The sequence below is a fragment of the Sorex araneus genome, chromosome 3, assembly GCF_027595985.1.
Source record: "Sorex araneus isolate mSorAra2 chromosome 3, mSorAra2.pri, whole genome shotgun sequence".
Taxonomy (NCBI): Eukaryota; Metazoa; Chordata; class Mammalia; order Eulipotyphla; family Soricidae; genus Sorex; species Sorex araneus.
Window position 1 is genome coordinate 181,974,998 of NC_073304.1, and position 16,813 is coordinate 181,991,810.

General features: G+C 58.6%; 1 protein-coding gene across 1 annotated transcript in view; it reads left to right on the forward strand.

Annotated features, from left to right (window-relative positions):
• Nucleotides 1–753: 753 nt before the first annotated feature.
• The window catches only part of MAML2 (mastermind like transcriptional coactivator 2), an 89,198-nt gene continuing 73,138 nt past the window's right edge, over nucleotides 754–16,813 (forward strand). Inside the window, exon 1 of the mRNA XM_055133763.1 lies at nucleotides 754–1,813. Within this exon, the coding sequence (XP_054989738.1) occupies nucleotides 1,544–1,813 (270 nt within the window). The 5' untranslated portion in view covers nucleotides 754–1,543. The remainder of the gene's footprint in view (nucleotides 1,814–16,813) is intronic.

The following is a 16,813-nucleotide window of genomic DNA, read 5'->3' on the forward strand; positions in this document are numbered from 1 at the left end:
CGAGGTGATGGACTCAGGCTTCCCAGGGCACTGCGAGTGACAGTGAAGGTGGAGTTTCGTGCAAAAACATTCCCAACCACAAGCACCTCCAAGCGAGCTCAACTGCCTTGGCTCCGGTAGCCGGCCTGCTCCGCCCTGCACACGCGTCCAGTTTTGCTCCCGGGATGAGCACTGCTCCCCGTGGGATAGAAGAGTCTCCCGATTGTGAAGGGTGACCCTCCCGGTAGGGACAGACGGGACAGGCAGGCAACCTTTCCTGTCGGAACAGATGACTCTCCCGGTGGGGACAGAAGCTGCTCCTGACCGGGACAGGCAGGCGACTCTGCAGGTGGGGACAGACGGGTGACAGCCCTACGGGAACAGGCAATATCGCGGTCAGGACAGGAGAAATCCCGGTTGGGACACGGACATCCCAGTTGGGACATGCAACATCGCAATGGGGACAGGCATCACCCCCTGTCGGGACAGGCGACATCCCGGTTGGGACCGCTGGCGCTCCCGGGTCCAGGCTCTTCCAGGCCCAATGCCGAGAGCCCATGGGAGGGCTGGGGTCAGCAAAATAGGCTCTGCCCGGGACCCGCGCCCCCGACCACTGGGCGGCCCCCGCGCCCCACCGCGCCCCGCGCCCCGCAGTGCGCCCCGCGTCCGGCAGGGGGCGCCGGCCGCCCCGCCCCGGCCCGGCGGGCACAATGCGAGCCTGTGCGGCGGGCAGCGGGCAGCGCGCAGTGGCCCCGAGCCCCGCCGGCCCGAGCCCCGCGCCCGCCGCGCCATGCGGCCCCCCGAGCCCCGCACGGCCGCTCGAACCCGCGGCGCGCGCGCACCGGACCCCTGAGTCGGCCCGGGCCGCGCGCGCCCGACGGGACCGCCCCGGACCTACCCGGACCTGCCTCCGGACCGACCCGGAGCCGAGCCGGCCGGGACTCCGACCCGAAACCCGACCCGGACCCCAACCCGGAGCCGGACCCCTACCCGGACTCCGACCCGAACCCCGGCCCGGAGCCGGACCCCGACCCGAAGCCGACTCGGACCTCGACCCGAAACCCAACCCGGAGCCGGAGCCGGACCTGACCCCGACCCAGACTCCGACCCGGAGAGGACCCGGACCCCGACCTGAAACCCGATCCAGAGCCGGAGCCGGACCCCGACCTGGACCCCGACCCGGACCCGGGACCTCGCCCCGGAGCCTACCCGGACCCCGTCCCGGACCCGGACCCGGACCCGGACCCGGACTCCGACCCCGACCCCGACCCGGACCCCGACTCCGACTTCGACTCAGACCCCGACCCGGTCCGGAGCGTTTCCCGGCGCATGTCCCCCGCGCCCGGCCCCGGCCCCTGAGCCGGATCCGACCCCGACCCGACCCGACCCGGACCCGGAGCCCGCCCGAACCGGACCGGGACCCGACCCGAAGCCGGACCCCGACCCCGAGCGGACCCGGACCCGACCCGAAGCCGGAGCCCGACCCAGACCCGACCCGACCCGGAGCCGGAGCCCGCACGGACCCGACCCGACCCGACCCGGACGCGCCTGCCCCGACCGCGGCATGGGGGACGCGGCCCCGCGCAGCGCCGTCGTGGAGCGTCTCCGCGCGCGCATCGCCGTGTGCCGCCGCCACCACCGCAGCTGCGAGGGCCGCTACGAGCGCGGACGCGCTGAGAGCTCGGACAGGGAGCGCCAGAGCACGCGGACGCTGCTGAGCCTCGTGCAGCACGGCCAGGCCGCGCGCAAGGCCGCCAGGCCCGCCCGCGCCGCGCCCCCGGCGCCCCCGGCGCCCCCGGCGCCTGGAGACCCGCGACCCACGGCCCTGCTCCCGGTAAGCGCGCGCTCCCCCGCCGCGGCTGGCCGCCCTTCCCACGGGTCCCGCCCCGCAGAGCCGCCCGGAGCGTCCGGGACAGGCCTGCTGGAAGGGCCTATAGACCCCCGAGTGCCCGAGACGCCCAGGACCCTCCTCCCCCGGGGCTGGAGACGGGACGCTTGGGAATGCAGAGCCCCGGCGTGTGCCATGGGCTGCAGAAGCCACAGGGCCCAGCGTGGTGTGCGGCCGGCTGGTCAGCTCACCGGGCCCTGATCGGGGCGGAGGCCCCAGAGCCAGCTCCGCATTGGGCGGTGTTGGGTGCTGGGCACCCCGAGGCACAGGGGTGGAGGGAGACGAGATGCATGGACTCATGCGGCCCCGCCTCCCGGCCTTGAGGAGCAAAATGCCTGGATTGCCCCAGTGAATTTAGAGTCTGCCTATGGCTCTCCCCAGAACCTGGCCTGTGCTGCCCCGCCTCCCAGGCTGGCCAGTGTCCCAAAGCACTGTCCTGGCCCACCCTGGCTGGGTGCGCACCCATTGTCCTCCTCCCAGACACCCACTATCCCACACGCCTTCCCTCCAGGTCAGCCCCTTTGCTTATATCCCGAAGGAGGACGTGGCTGACGAGAGTTGTGCCCTGGAACTCCTATTTGCAAGGGCCAGGGGCGTCCCAGCTGCTCACCCAATACAAAGGCGAGGTACCAGCCCGGCACCGACCTCATAGTGTTGGGTAGGTGTGGGAGGGTGGAGCGCAGACGTGATCCGCAGCTCACGCCCAGAAACGCAAGAATTTCCCAGCTGAGGGCCTGAGGAGCTACGTGGCTGCTGCCCCCAGAGGCATGTCCACGTGTTGTGGGTGTGATGGACAGTCTGTCTCACCTGCTCAGGTGGGTTCCAGAATGGCCCTGGCTACCTTGGTCATCTACAGTGGACGCTCTGGGCCCTCATAGCCCCAGGGACCAATTCCATTCTCTGCCACAGTCTCAGCGCTGCTGTCTGAGGGTGAAAGGGAGGGGCATGAGGCTGCAGGAAGGTCCAGTGCCTGAGATCCAGGAGCTGCGCAGGAATAACCTTCAAGCCCGTTCTAATTCTGGGCCCAGTGAGAATCGAGCTTCAAGTCTCCATGGCAGGTGCTGACTTAACTCAGGTCCAAGTTTAGGGGCAGCCCCAGGGGTGGCTGAGATAGTCTGGGGCCTTCCCAAGGGGCAGAATCTGCATCTGTGAGTGCGTCTTCGTCTTGGTGCTAAGTCGTTCTCCTGTGAAGTTTGTTTGAGTAAACCATGAATCTGAGTGCTTGGCTGGGCCATGGGCTGAGAGAGTTAGAGCTTCCACATTTGGGATTCTTCTTTCCCGGTTGCCAGACACTAGCTCCCGTTCTGTTGCATAGACTTGTTGCTGGGGGAGTTGGTGAGTGGCTCCGAGCCATCTCTGGCAGAGAGAGGGACTGTCTCTCACACAGTGCGAGGAGAGCAGATAGGGTGCTGTGTCTGCCGCTCCGAGTCTGGTCATTAACCAGTAGTGAACTAGAACAAGTCTCCAAGTGGACAATAGTCATGCTGTAGAGGAGAGAGAATGTTTCTGAACAGACTTTGGGGGTGGGGTGGGGGAAACAAAGCCCGACAAAAATGCAAGTCTTTATTCTAGAATTACTCATAGTAAACTGCTCAACCGCAGACCATAGTACCAGTTTTTCCAGGGATTAAATGTGTATTTAAGCTTTCAGCTGCTGGTTTTAAATGGTGAAATAACTTCTATTGTAAACAGAAGGAAGGGTGTTTCCAACTCAGCTCTGTCAAGGTAAGACATTGGTGTCCTTCAGTGTTCCCCACAGTCCCAGGAAATCTTGAGTAAAAGGAGCGACATAGGGGCAGTGTGGAGGGTCCCTGGGGGCTTGCGTGGGCCTGAGCAGGCTGGAAACAGAGACTCCAAGAAGGATTAGAAAAGCGTTTGCACAGATGGCATGGGGAAGTTAAATACAGGCCAGCAATAGTCGAAAATGTTACTTGTTAGCTTAAGGAAAGTCAAACAAGTTAAATCATTGCCAGGGTGCCCTGGTTATTTTTAACTGATAATAATCAAGTTTCCCATCGACAGTTCAGACGTTGAGGGGAACTGTGGGTGTGGGCGCCAGGCCCTGGCACAGCGTGCAACACCCTGGCCAGACTCCGCCGAGGTGCTCGCTGTGTCTGGGGCAGCTGCTCCCTGCAGGATGGGCCTGGTTTTGCTCCGGTTTCCAGAGGAGGACCATAAAGGGAGAGGCCTGTCCCACCAGGCCTCCCCGCTCCTTTCGGGACACAGCCCGAGCTCCCTGGAGAGAGCCGCAGCAGGGCCTCAGGGAGCCGCTGCGTGAGCCAGGCCGGGCCTGCCTGCCATCAGCAGCATTTGCTTGCAGAGGCTCTGCCACCTCGGAGTCATGTCTATGCTCGGCCGCGGGTGGCACGTTTTCCACCCTTTACGTCACCCTTTACGTTGAAGGGCTTGAGCCCAGACAGAGCCAGGCCCGCAGTGTCCCCAGGAAGGACCGTGACGTCGGAGGCTGTGAGTGGCCATCGTGGGCTGTTTTGTTGTTGTTTGTGGGTTTTTAAGCTCTGCTGTAGGTATCAAAAAGCCCCGAAGGAAATTTGAAAATCAACAGCTCCAGTTCCGCTGTCCACTCCGCCAAGTCTCTCGTGGGGGCTCTGCCCCTCCTTCCCTGGGGCAGTGCCAGGCAGGAGCAGTTTGGTGGACAGTGCGACCATTTCCATGTGCCAGGCACTCAGTGAGCTCATCCCCATGGAGCAGCCTGCAGCCGAGGCTGGACTTGATGAGGGGCGGGCTAGCAGAGGGGGCCACAGACAGTGAGCGGTCTCTGCTCTGCTCCGCAGCAAGGAAGTTGACACTCACCTTCACATAGTTCAGGGAGAGCACTGGACACAGAGCCTCTGCCCTGTCATTCTTGCCTTGCCCCAGCAAGCTGTCCACACAATAGTGTGTGTGTGTGTGAGTGTGTGTGTGCGCACATGTGTTTGCCTGTGTGTCTGTGTGTGTCTGTGTCTGTGTGTGCATGTCTGTGTGTATGTCTTTGAGTGTCTGTGTATATGTGTGTGTCTGTGTGTCTGTGTCTGTATGTGTGTATGTGTGTGCCTGTGTGTCTGTGCGTATATCTGCGTCTGTGCGTGTGCATGTCTGTGTATATGTCTTTGAGTGTCTGTGTGTCTGTGTGTGTGTATGACTGCTCAGTACTCCCAGAGGGCTGAACAGGAGGATAACTGTGCCTCTGGGTCCCTGACTGCTCTCAGAACCGGGTTCTTAAGGTGATAGTTTGTTGTGCCTGCTGGGGCGTGTGCTGCCTGCACGTTTGCTCCCTGGCCTTGCCCATTTCAGGGATTCCCAAAGGCTGCGTCAGGTAGGAGTAACAGCAGCACTGGTTCCGGGGCGTGACTGCTGTGTGGGACCCCGTGTTCCTTGCTGGAGCAGGTGACATGGTGTGTGCATGCGTATGTGCATGCATGTGTGTGTGTGCGTGTGTGTGTGTGTGTGTATGTGTGTGTGTGTATGTGTGTGTGTGTGTGTGTGCCAGCCACACCGTGACATTGGGCATCTCCATGAGAGCAGGGGCTTCTGGCTGGCCCTTCAAGTTTGTTCTGCCGAGTGTGAAAAAAGTGTGAAATGCAGATGGCAGAGCAGGGTTCGCCAGGTCCTGGCACCACGCACAGTCCTCGGCGCTGCCCCCACTCTTCCCCTCGTGCCCCTGTGGGCCCTCAGAGTGACCCTGCCAGGCCACGCACAGTGATCTCCAGAGCTCCCCGGGGAGGCGGTTCCCTCAACTGTGGAGATTTTTCTGGACTTCTCTACTAGACAAGGTGCAGGCAGCTGGGCCCATCCCTCTGCTCTTGGCCTCGTGACTGCGAGTAGTTGCTGGGAATTGTTTTGTCTACCCAGGTCTGGAAGCGCCCAGAGCAAGGACGTCTGTGCTGGTGGCGTCCTGGTGGCTGAGCAGGGACTAGAGCGAGGACAAGGGCAGCACCTGTCCTGCCCGTGGAGGGCGATGCTGTGTGTCTGTCACCTGGGTGTGCTCCCCACCAGGCCAGGGGAGCCTGTGAGGGGAAGCATCCCCTTTATGCTCAGGGCCCACCCCCATGGGGCCAGCTCAGATTGGTCTGAAAATAGGGCAGGAGTCAGTCGGTGGAGAGAGGAGCTGGGCCCTCCTCCTGGACAGGAGACACTTAGGTCCGAGGAAGGCAGAGACACCTGTCAGGAGGCAGAGAGCTGGCCCACGTTTCCTGATGCCTGCTCTGGGTTATACAGAGTTGGGTGCTGGGAGTGGGGAAGAGTGAGAGACAGAGAGAGAGCGAGCGCAAGAGGGAGAGAGCAAGAGGGAGAGAGCAAGAGGGAGAGGGAGGGGGGAGAGAGAGGGAAAGAGAGAGCAAGAGGGAGAGAGAGGGAGGGAGAGAGAGGGAGAAAGAGGGAGAGAGTGTGGGAGGGAGAGAGAGGGAGGGGAGAGAGGGAGAGAGAATGGGATGGACATAGAGAGCAAGAGGGAGAAGAGCGAGAGGGGGGAGAGGGAGTAAGGAGAGAGAGGAAGAGGAAAAGAGATGGAGAGAGAGGGGAAGAGAGACCAAGAGAGTGAAAGTGAGAGGGAGAGAGAGAGACAGGGAGGGAAAGGGAGAGAGAGAGGAAGAGAGAGAAGAGCAAGAGGGAGGCTGAGAGAGATTACTTGACCGTCGCATGCCCCTGTGGCCATGTTGGTTGCCCCCACGTGCCCCTGGCAGAATGGGCACCCCTGCCCAGACTCCTTATCTTGAGTGACCTCATGACTTGTTTTAAGCTGTGTGTGATGGAAACCCCATGCTTGCCTCCAGGACTGACTCAGTGAGACCCTGCAGGGCACAGCACTGCCAGGGCTGATCTAATGCCACACAGGTGTGTGTACACATGCACTCACACACACACACGTGGACAGTGGCTACACACACACACACACATACACACGTGGATAGTGGCTACACACACGTGGACAGTGGCTACACACACATGGACAGTGGCTATACACACGTGGACAGTGGCTACACACACACACACATGGACAGTGGTTATGATAAAAACAATTATATCAGCAGGAGGAAGCTGGGGAGCGTGGACTGGTGTCCCCATGGCTGTCCCTCCATAAAAGGATGCAGGGAAGCGCAGCTTTCCTTACTGTGGAGTCAGCAGGGAGAGGGGCCGGTCCAGCAGCCCCAGAGAGGACGAGTAGCCTCTCCCTGGCCGCCAGACAGGCTCCCCGTCCTCCCTCCTGCTCAGAGTCCGGATCCCAGGCCTGAGTGCTCTGCGGGCCACGTCCCTCTGCTGTGAGCTGGCTGAGCATCCTTCCTGCGGGACTGTCCATGAGCCCAGGGACGCCTCCAAGTCCTCCATCCTGGGAGTGTCCACAGCCCCGTGCAGCCAGAGCTGCAGCCCCAAGGGTCCTGGTTAGCAGCACGCCCGCGCACAGCCCTGCGGTGACTGTCCTGGAAAGAATGGCAGTCATGAACGGAATGAGGATGTCGGGGCCAGCCCCCATGGAAGGCCAGGGAGCCGCGGAAGGGAAGCTCTTTGCTTTTGCCTTTGTTCTTGATTTATGAGTGTGCCGGGCAAGGTGAGAAAACTGCTTCATTTCCAGAGTCCATGCTCGCGCCGCCTGCATTTCTCCAGAGTCCAGAAAGCGGGGATGAGAGGGCCTCGGTTGTTAGGAAGAGAAATGGGACCTTGACCCCTGGAAGCAGCTTTGTCTGGAAACTCAGAATGCTGCTCGAAAGTTTGTCTCTGGCCGTTGCTGATTTTGGAGTAAATATGTTAGTTGGAATTTAAGACAGAGACCTCAGCTTTTGCTGAGAAATGACTTTGAATCCCTTCAAGCTGAGTGTGTTTTAATACAGATGGCCATTTTCTCACGGGAGGAAATGCCAGGGGTCATGAGCTGGGGATTTTTTGTTGCAAGGTAGAGCGATGCCTTAGCCAGCATTGTATTTCCCGGTCACGCTGTGATGGCAGATGTCTAGTGAGCTCTTACTCCATAAATGGTTCTTGGACCAAATGCAGGTAGCATGGAGTTTTGCCCTTGGTTTGTGTTCAAGCAGTTCTCTCGGTCCATCATTTAAAAAATTCACGTTTGCTAAGGATGTAACCTGTGGCACACTGCTGAGTCATTTGGATACTGACACTGTGTCATCATAATCAGTCACTCAGGTACTGATGCTGAGTGGTCACTGTCACTTGGGTACTGATGCTGAGTGGTCACTGGGAAGTCAGCCGGGTCCCCTTGCTGCGGCTCTGAGCCATCTGAGGTCCGTGTACTGCCTGGGCCTCTATCCATTCACATGGGAGTTTGGGTGAAGTGACCTTGTGACCTGGATGTGGCGTATCAGGTGCTGGTCAGTTCCACATGGACAGGGCTTCCTGCTTCTGGTCGTGTGGAAAGTGTAGGGGCAGCGGTGTTGCCCCCATACACACAGTGCCCATAGCTGGGCGTTTGAGGTCAGCCGAGACTCAGGATCCTGATCAGAAAGCAAGTCTGTTTGGGGGGCTGGCGGGGAGATGGAGAGATTAAGCCAAAGTAGACGAACAATGTCCCAAACTTAAAGTGGCCGGCAGAACTTTCTTGAAAAGTCCTCCTTGAATAAATGTTTGTGGGCCCGAGCGGCAATAGCAGTAGGGCGTCTCAGCTGGCGCCCCACCTCGTCCTCTCTCCCACTGGGAATGACCCTGGAGCACCACCAGGTGTAACCACCCCCCAAAAAACAAACCAACAATAAAACCCCATTTATCAGGAATGGAGGTGGACGCTGGGGGGAGCCTCATGGAGGCCTCTGACACAGCCCGGCCCCTCCCCAGGCAGCACGACTAGGCATGACACGAAACTACCATAGTCCAGAAGGTTTAGCCCGTGCATGTTCAGTGCCTGTGCATGAACCCCCTTTCTGTACCAGGGGTGAAGCAGCGAGGAGCAGTCCCTGCTCTCTCAGTGCCTCTGGGGGCCAGTGGCCACACAGCAGGCAGGGCGCCGGCCCAGGTTCCATCCCAGGCACCACGGATGGTCCCTGAGCACCACCAGGGGTGGATCCTGAGTGTAGAGCCAGGAGGAAGCCCTGAGCATCGCCAGGTGCTCACACACACACACACACACACACACACACACACACACACACGCCTTGTCCTTGAGGCCAGAGGGCTAGCATGGGGTGGGGCACTTGCCTTGACATGGTCAGCCCCAGTTCCATCCTCACACAGCAGGTAATCCCCTGAGCCCCACCAGGAATGATCCCTGAGTACAGAATCAGGAGTGGGCCCTGAGCACCCCTGGGTGTGCTCCCCACTGAAAGTGCCTCCTTCCCAGGAGACTGGCAGCGCCCGTGTGGGGGGAACAGGAGCCGTGTCTGGGAGCCACCTCCTTCCCCAAGGCCCCCAGGGGCCCAGGAAGCAGAAACCAAGGCTGGGGCTGGGGGTGGGAACAGTCATTTCCTGCACTGGGCCCTGGGGTCTGAGCACAGATTTTGTCAGGCTCCCACAGCCTTGACCTGTGTGAGCCTCTCCCGAGCTGCACCCAGACCCCCAGGCCTCAGGCCTCACTCCTGCTGTTCTCCCAAGTTCTGCCCCAGCCTCACCTCTCTCCACTTTCCTGTCTCTGTGTCACTGTGGCCCATGGGTGAGCATCCCCGTGTGCTGGGACCTTCGTCCGGCCTCCGTATTGCCACAGATGGCTCGGACCGGCAATGGACCATCCAACACCCTCTGTGTAAGCATCTCTGCCTGCATCGTAAACAGGCGCTGCTGGACCGGGCGCTCACTCTCTCTACTCACACCCCCAGAAGCCGCTCAGCTGTTGGAAAGATGTTGTGAGAAAAGGGAAAAGAAAAGGCAACCCAGACTTTCCACAACTCAATTCAAAACTGCACAACCCCCAGAAGGAAAGTCTGGCGCCAGTGACTAAGTGATGGCCCCCTCATCCCGTCCACTGGAGGGGCAGCCACTCAGGGGTGTCCACTCTCAAAGGGAGCAGTGCTAGACACTGCTGCTGACTGTCACCTGGACCCCAACTCCACTGGGCCTGGAGCTCTGCCCTGTCCAGCCTGAGCACTGAACTGTGGGGTTTGCCTCAGGCATCCCTGAGAGCACTCCCAGGCGCGGGGAGGTAGTGGGCAGCCCTGAGCTGGGCCCTGGCTGGATCCCAGCACTGCCCCCCTGTACAGACCTGCAATCCAGCTGCCCGAGCCTCCCGTGGGAGTTCCCAGACCCTCTGCATGCTCAGGAGGCCCAATGAAAGAAGGAAAAGAGGAGGGGATACATAAATGTCCTCACACAGGCCCCTTGAGGACTGGTTGGGGCCATCCCCTCCCACGTGGTGTCTGCAGGGCCCCCTCCCGCCCCTGAGGTCCCGCAGCCCCGCTGAGTCTCACTCTGCAGTCAGTGCTCCTGTGGAACGAGCCTGACTGGCCCCTGTGTGTGGGGATGCCGGCCGGACTGGGGCTTAGGTCCCCAGGAGTGTCTGAGCCCGGTTCTCGCCTCTTCCCCAGGACATGGCCTCCCTCTGGCATTGCTGGCTTCACCTGCCCTGGCCGGCTCCCACCCGCCTGGCCCCCCACCCCCAGTCCGTGCCCCCCACAGCTCACGGAGCAGCGAGGCTCCAGGCACCTGCACACAATAACGGCAGAGGCGGGTGGAGAGTGAACTTCAGGCGGGGAGAGAGAAGAGCCTGTCGCAGTGTCCCCTTGCTGGAAAAGGGAGGGAGGGGCCCGGCACCCCCAGCAGTCCCCCAGTGCTCCATTGTTGGGGCTGGTGAGGCTGCGGGGAGAAATCTGGGGTCTGAAGCAGTGCGAGCGAACGCAACCTCACCAGTGGATGGGGTCATCAGAGCAGAGGTCAGGGGCTGGAGTGGACGGCCACAGGCCGGGAGGCCACAGCAACACTGCCCTTTCAATTTCCTCTGACAGAGACCCTTGTGGGCACGACCATGCACGTGACAGGCTGGGCTTTTGGCGTTTCTCTTTCTCTTTTTAAAAAAGCCTCATTTGCGGCACTGTGTTTATAGCCCCATTCCTTGTCGGGTTCCGGCCATGCTGCATCCCACAACCTCCACCCACCCACCTCTGCCCCTGTGCCCACTATGGTCGGCCCGTGGGGTCTCACAGCTGCAGATGCGCTCAGAGCCCCCTGGAGTTGGTCTGGGGTCTCAGCCACCAGAGCGGGATATGTGGCCCTGACAGGTGTGCCAGCCTGGCTGAGCATGTGGCACGGATGCTTCCTGAGCCCGTGGGTCATGGCAGCCTTGTGCCACTACACTCCAGAGTAGTGAAACCAGGTGACCCTGTGCGTCCTCCCTGGAGTCGAGAATGCACCCTCGCTTGCTGCTCTTCTTCCTGGAGTGGGGACAGGCTTCCTCGCTTAGGCGTCCAGTTTTTTCAGGGATGGGCTGGTCAGGCCCCAGGGCTACCTGGCCCTGTATAGCCACTTCCTGGCACAGTCTCTCCCCGCTGGGCTGGAGAGCCAGTAGGAAGGACTCCAGAGCTGCTGTCCAGCGCGATTAGGTCCATGTGCCAGCCCAGCAGGGCCGCGGTGCCCATGGGACTGTGCGCTGAGCAGATGACCTGATGACCTGGTAACATCTGCTGGACGTCCCTGCATGTCCTGCTCTCGCTCCTTCTTCAGGACCCCTCCGTTCATCCCGTGTTGGCATGAGCCCCGAGCTGGAGGAGCGAGGCTGAGGCTGTTCAGGGCTGTGTGATCCCCCGGCAGACTGCTGGGCCAGCCTGTCACATGCAACAGGTCCATTTTGAAATGCTGCAGGTGCTTCTCGCCTCAGCTCCCTTTCTGGCTTCACGCTGGATAATGGAAAAGGCCAACGCACTTGTGGATGGGCCCTGGCATAGCCTGTCTCTCCCTCAGAACCTTCCCTTGGGGTGATGAGCTTGAGGAAGGAGCCTGGGCTGTTTTTCTCACATCTGAGGGACACGGGCCTTTATCTGCTGTCTAGACACACCCCTGGCGGGTCAGGAAAGGACACCCAGGTTCCTCAAATCAAACACTGTCCCAATGGGGTCAAAGGCCTCCTGATCTAAAGCTTGAGGGGAAAATTATTTTGAGAAACGAATGCAGGTAGTGAATCTCCCAGCTCAGTGAAAACTGAGTGTCACATAAGCAAGTTGATTCCACAAGGGCTAAGGGTGTTGTGTGGCCTGCACAAAAGAGTGTTTCAGTGGCTCGACTTCTACGAGACTATTCTGAACCCGGACGGGGCCAGGGACGGCCCACACCCTGCTGGCATGCAAGGGTGAGGTGGGGGGGGGGGCAGATCACTAATTTGCGGCTCGCACCCTGGGTTGTGGCTTCACCTGGTACCCCCATGCCGACCTCGGGGAGCAAGTTGCGAGTTTCCGTCAGTGGCTGAGGTTTAGGGTGACAATAGTCCAGAACTTGCCGTTTGGTTTCTTTAAAAGAGACAGGGGAGAACCAGCTCAGGTGATCTGGAAAGAACCAGTGTGCAGCTGGTGTGACTATGATCCTGGCATTTCTTCCCGCTCCCTCTGTCTTTCTTCTTGATTCTCGTCCTGCTGTGGGATGGGTGTGTAGATTTAGGACTTCTCAGATTCCTCCCAGTGGAAGGAATCAGTGTGTGTGCAGAGGCCTGGAGAGGCTCTTGGCCGTGGCTGAGATTGTGGCCTTCCTCTTGCTGTGACCTCTTGAGCAAGTGTCCTACCCTCTCTGAACTATAGAAGCCACGTGTCTCAAAATGGGTGACTCATGAAGGGGTATTAAAAGTAGGAAGTACAAGAGATGATGCATGTAACATGCTCAACTGGTGCCTGGATGCAATTATGGCCCCATAAAAGTGAGCCATGTCCCTGAGGGCTGTTGATTGCTGTGACAGTGAAAGCAGCTTCACCGGCCTTTCGGAAAGGCCCAAACATCCCAGTGTTCCAAGCACTTCGCACATTTGCATAGCAAGTCTGCCCCATTACTGGGCAGTTTCTCTTTTTATCCATAGTCTTGTGTTATCAGAAGAGCAGAAGCTACTTCCTTTCTTTTACAGACAAGGAAAGGTGAAGGAGCTTGGTTTGAATTCACTTGGGGGACCAAAGGCCTTGCCCCAAACCTGGGTGCTGAGTCCTGGCAACCCAGCACTCCAGTGAAACTGGAAACGCCCTAGATGTGCCCTGTGTGGTCATGCTGACCAAGTGTGGGAACCCCGACACGTCCTTCCAGGTGTCCTGGGCAGGCCGTAGACGTGCCCACAGCAGTCACACTCACACTGAGGTGTGGAAACACCATACGCCCTTCAAGGTTGCTGCATTATTTTTATCCCTTCAAAGTGACTCCAACTCTGTACATGCCGATCGCTGTATTACTGACTTTAAAGAAAACCTTGGAAAATTCTGGCCCCATGTTCCAAGCACGGGCTGACCGCTCTGCAGAGGTCTCCATTGCTCTTGGGTCTTTGCATTCCAGCTCTTCTGCCTCTAATCACTGCATAAGCTGAGCCCTTGTTACATACAATTTGTAGGCTCCAAGCAAGACTCAGTTTTGAGAAGAGAAACTCACATGTTCATCCTGTCTGCCTTCACAGGGCTCTCAGAGATGGCAGAGCCTTGAAAATTGTCTTTCAGGAGGCAAAAGATCAATTGGGAGGGCGCTGGGCTCTCAGATACGCCGCTTCTGTCCCGGCCAGCTGCAGGGATCAGGATGGCCTTCCCTCACCCGCCATGGAGTGGCCCTGCAAGAGAACTGACCTCTTGGGTTGGTGGGAGGGTTGCCTGAGGAAGTGCAGGTAGCATGCCCAGCAGGATTCAGACACTTTCTCCTTCTCTAGCATCACCCTCCCTGTCACTGCCCTGCTATTAGTGTCCCCTGCAGCAGTGGCAGTGGCCCTCATGGGCTCTGGACTCTTGTGCCCCATTGGCTCCAGCTCAAGATTGTCATTAGAAGCAGAACGGCATGTGAGAAGCTGCGGTCACACAGGGATTTGTGTTTTCCACGAAACCGTCTGTCTCCCAGCCTAAAGGAAAGGGCAGTCCGGGAAACTTGGCCTCAGTGAGACAGGCACCATGCTGTGAAATAAGTACAGCAGCATCTCCATCACTGGGGCTCAGTCAGGCACCACACATTACTCACTTAAGTGTGAGCTCATTCTCCCCCAAACCCAAAAACATCCCTCTCAAAATTTCAAGACTTATTGAATGACCACTGTTGCCCGCTCACTCGGCTGAGGGCACTCTCTCTCTCTCTCTCCCTCCCTCCCTCTCTCTCCCTCTCCCTCTCTCTCTCTCTCTCTCTCTCTCTCTCTCTCTCTCTCTCTCTCTCTCTCTCTCTCTCTCTCAGGTTGGTGTTTTACGGAACCTATCTTATTACTGTTGCCCTGTTTTATCCCTTTATGTTGGAGCATTTTTACTTTTTTTTTGTCAGCCCTAGGCAGAATAGGGAGTATAGAACACAAGTGTTGTTCACTTCTTATAAGAAAGGGTTAATTGACTCAGTGGACCCTCTGTCTGCTGCGCCCAAGACAGCAAGTCACATCCCTGCTGCCAGACCTTAAGGACTTGAAACTGTTCACAGAGAGCTAAACTCGGGCCCAGCAAGCCTCTCACAAGCATCTGAGAAGCAAGTCAATTTTCACCGAAGAGCACAACTTTTAGGGTTAGCAAAACCCTGGATAGCACTTTTCCAAGTTCAGATATTCCATTAGTTGATTTTTGAAAAGAGCAAGAAGTGTGCTTCTGAGTCTACTTGAATACATCTTTCAGGACATGAAGTGGCGAGTAATAATGGAAATGAGTGAATGCATTCCAGGATGCCAGAGAAGCCCTAACCCATGTGTTTCTGAGCTCCATGCCTTAGGCCTCTGATAGGCTTCTTACCGGTAAAAATAGCATGATTACATTGTGGGGCTGGTAAATGATCGGATATTGGGGAGTAAGTCAGAATCCAGCATGCACTAAGGAAAAAACTGATGCCAGAATATAAAGTAGCGCCGTAAATATTCAAATAGACTCTAGGGTAGAGTTGGGGGGTTGGAATTTCAAGACAGGGAGCCTTGAATGACATGCCACTCACCCTGTAAGTACGGTAAGAAGCCTTTCATTTCAGAATTCTTCTATTACCCAACTAATTACTGATTTTTTTTCCCCTGCTGGTTTAGAATATCATTTAACTATCTCTTTGTAATTGCTTCCATACTTTGTCATTAGAATTTCTTATTCTCGATTCTACTAAGGACTTGCCTGCCCACCCCCACCCCACCCGTCATAGCTGGGCTGAAGTAAAAGTCCCTCTGAAGTCCTAATTCTAACTCTGAGACTCGGGAGCTTTGAACTGTGAAATGTTCCATGTGTGTGTATGGGGCCTCATCGTAATTCCCCCACAGAACAACCAGAGCTCATTCAGACCCCTGTGACCCGGTGACATGGGCTCTCTTCCTCGCCGGGGCGCCCTCCTCCCCACCCCGGGTCCCTGAGAAAGGGACAGGAAACCATAGTCCCCCCCGCCCCCCCCCCAGCTCTCACGGGCCCTGCACGGGCTGAAAATCAAATCAGCACCCAAGAGAACTCCCCCTCTAGGCCCTCTGGGGAAGCCTCCCCCACCCAGACTCGTTTTTTATGAGATACCCCCGCCCCGCACTCCCCAGGATGTTATTTGAATCTGAAAAGAGGCCCCTAAAGGCGCAGCTTTCATGTGCCGGGGTGGGGGGGGTGGGGGGGAGGCCGAGCCGCTTTCCACCGAGAGGGCTGACGGTTCGGCTTCCTGCAGGCTGCGGCGGCTCTGCCCCACCCCCAGCGGCCCGTCCTGGTGAATGGGAGTCTTGTCGGGAGGTTTGGGGTGAGCCCAGCCGCCGGGTAATCAGGGCAGTGAGGCACATTAATCCTGCGGAATATACTTTGCACACAGCCCCTCTCTCTTCTTTGAAAGTGAAAGTATGGGCTGGACTCCCCCCGCGGCCGCTTTGATCTCACTTGAAGTTCAGTGCGGAAGGCAACTTGATCTGCCGGACTGTCCCCTTCCGTGAGGATAATTAGCCGGGTTCTGGGGGCCAGGGAAAGGGGCGCGCCAGCCGGCGGGGACTGGAGCGATTGTCTGCCTTGGCGCGGGACGGAGGAGGTTGCCATGGGGTCCGCGCGGTGTCGGGCGAGGTGCCGGCTTATTGCACAGGGCAGCGTGCTAGGCTGGACTCAAAGGCAGGGGCGCGGGCATCAGGGACACAGGGCGCCAGTGTCCACATCACGCTGGATTCCAACTCTCCTCACACTCCCCCCACTGTCCGCCCCCCCCCAAAGGCCACAGCAGCTGTCTGCACCTTCTCTGTGGAGCACTTACAGAGGGCCCTGCTCCCTCCCAGTACCCACAGGCTAGGTTGATGGAAGCTGGTGCCATGTGGCCTGGCGCCAGCAGGCACCTTGGCATGGAGTGGACAGAGAGGACTTGGGCTGCATGAGTGAGCAAGGGGAAGGAATTTGTGTAGGAGCCTGATCTGTTAGGCCCTGGAGAGCTGGCTGCCACGCCCTTTCCTGCACGCCCCCCACCCTGCAACTACCCTGCAGGTAGGGGACTGGTGCCTCAACATTACCTGGAATCCCCTTGGTGCCAGATTTGGGGGAGCCTTTGTTCCATGCCAGGGAGCAAACCTGGGAAGGGGAGAGAGCAGCTCTACAACTTCCATTTTTAGCCTAAAACAGATGTCAATTTGTTTGTTCCCGGGTCCACAGCTTGCAGTGCGCCAAGAGGCAGGGCTGCTGGGTGTGTGAGGCCTGCAGACACGCAGCCCTCCCCAGGTGAGGTGAGGGGTTTCCCGTACCCTGAATACACATGAATCTTCCCAGCGCACGTGTTGGCACCTCCTCTGCTCCAGAGCAGAAGACTTGCACGAGCAGGCCAGGGAGGCTTCTCCGCCTTTGCGGCCGCTTCCCAGCCTGCCTTCACATGGGCTGGTGGTTCTGTCATCCCGCTTAGCTGCCGTGTCAGCTGTTTGTTGTCCCCCCAGACTGACCTCAGGGGAACTTACTTGCAACAGGGCAGATG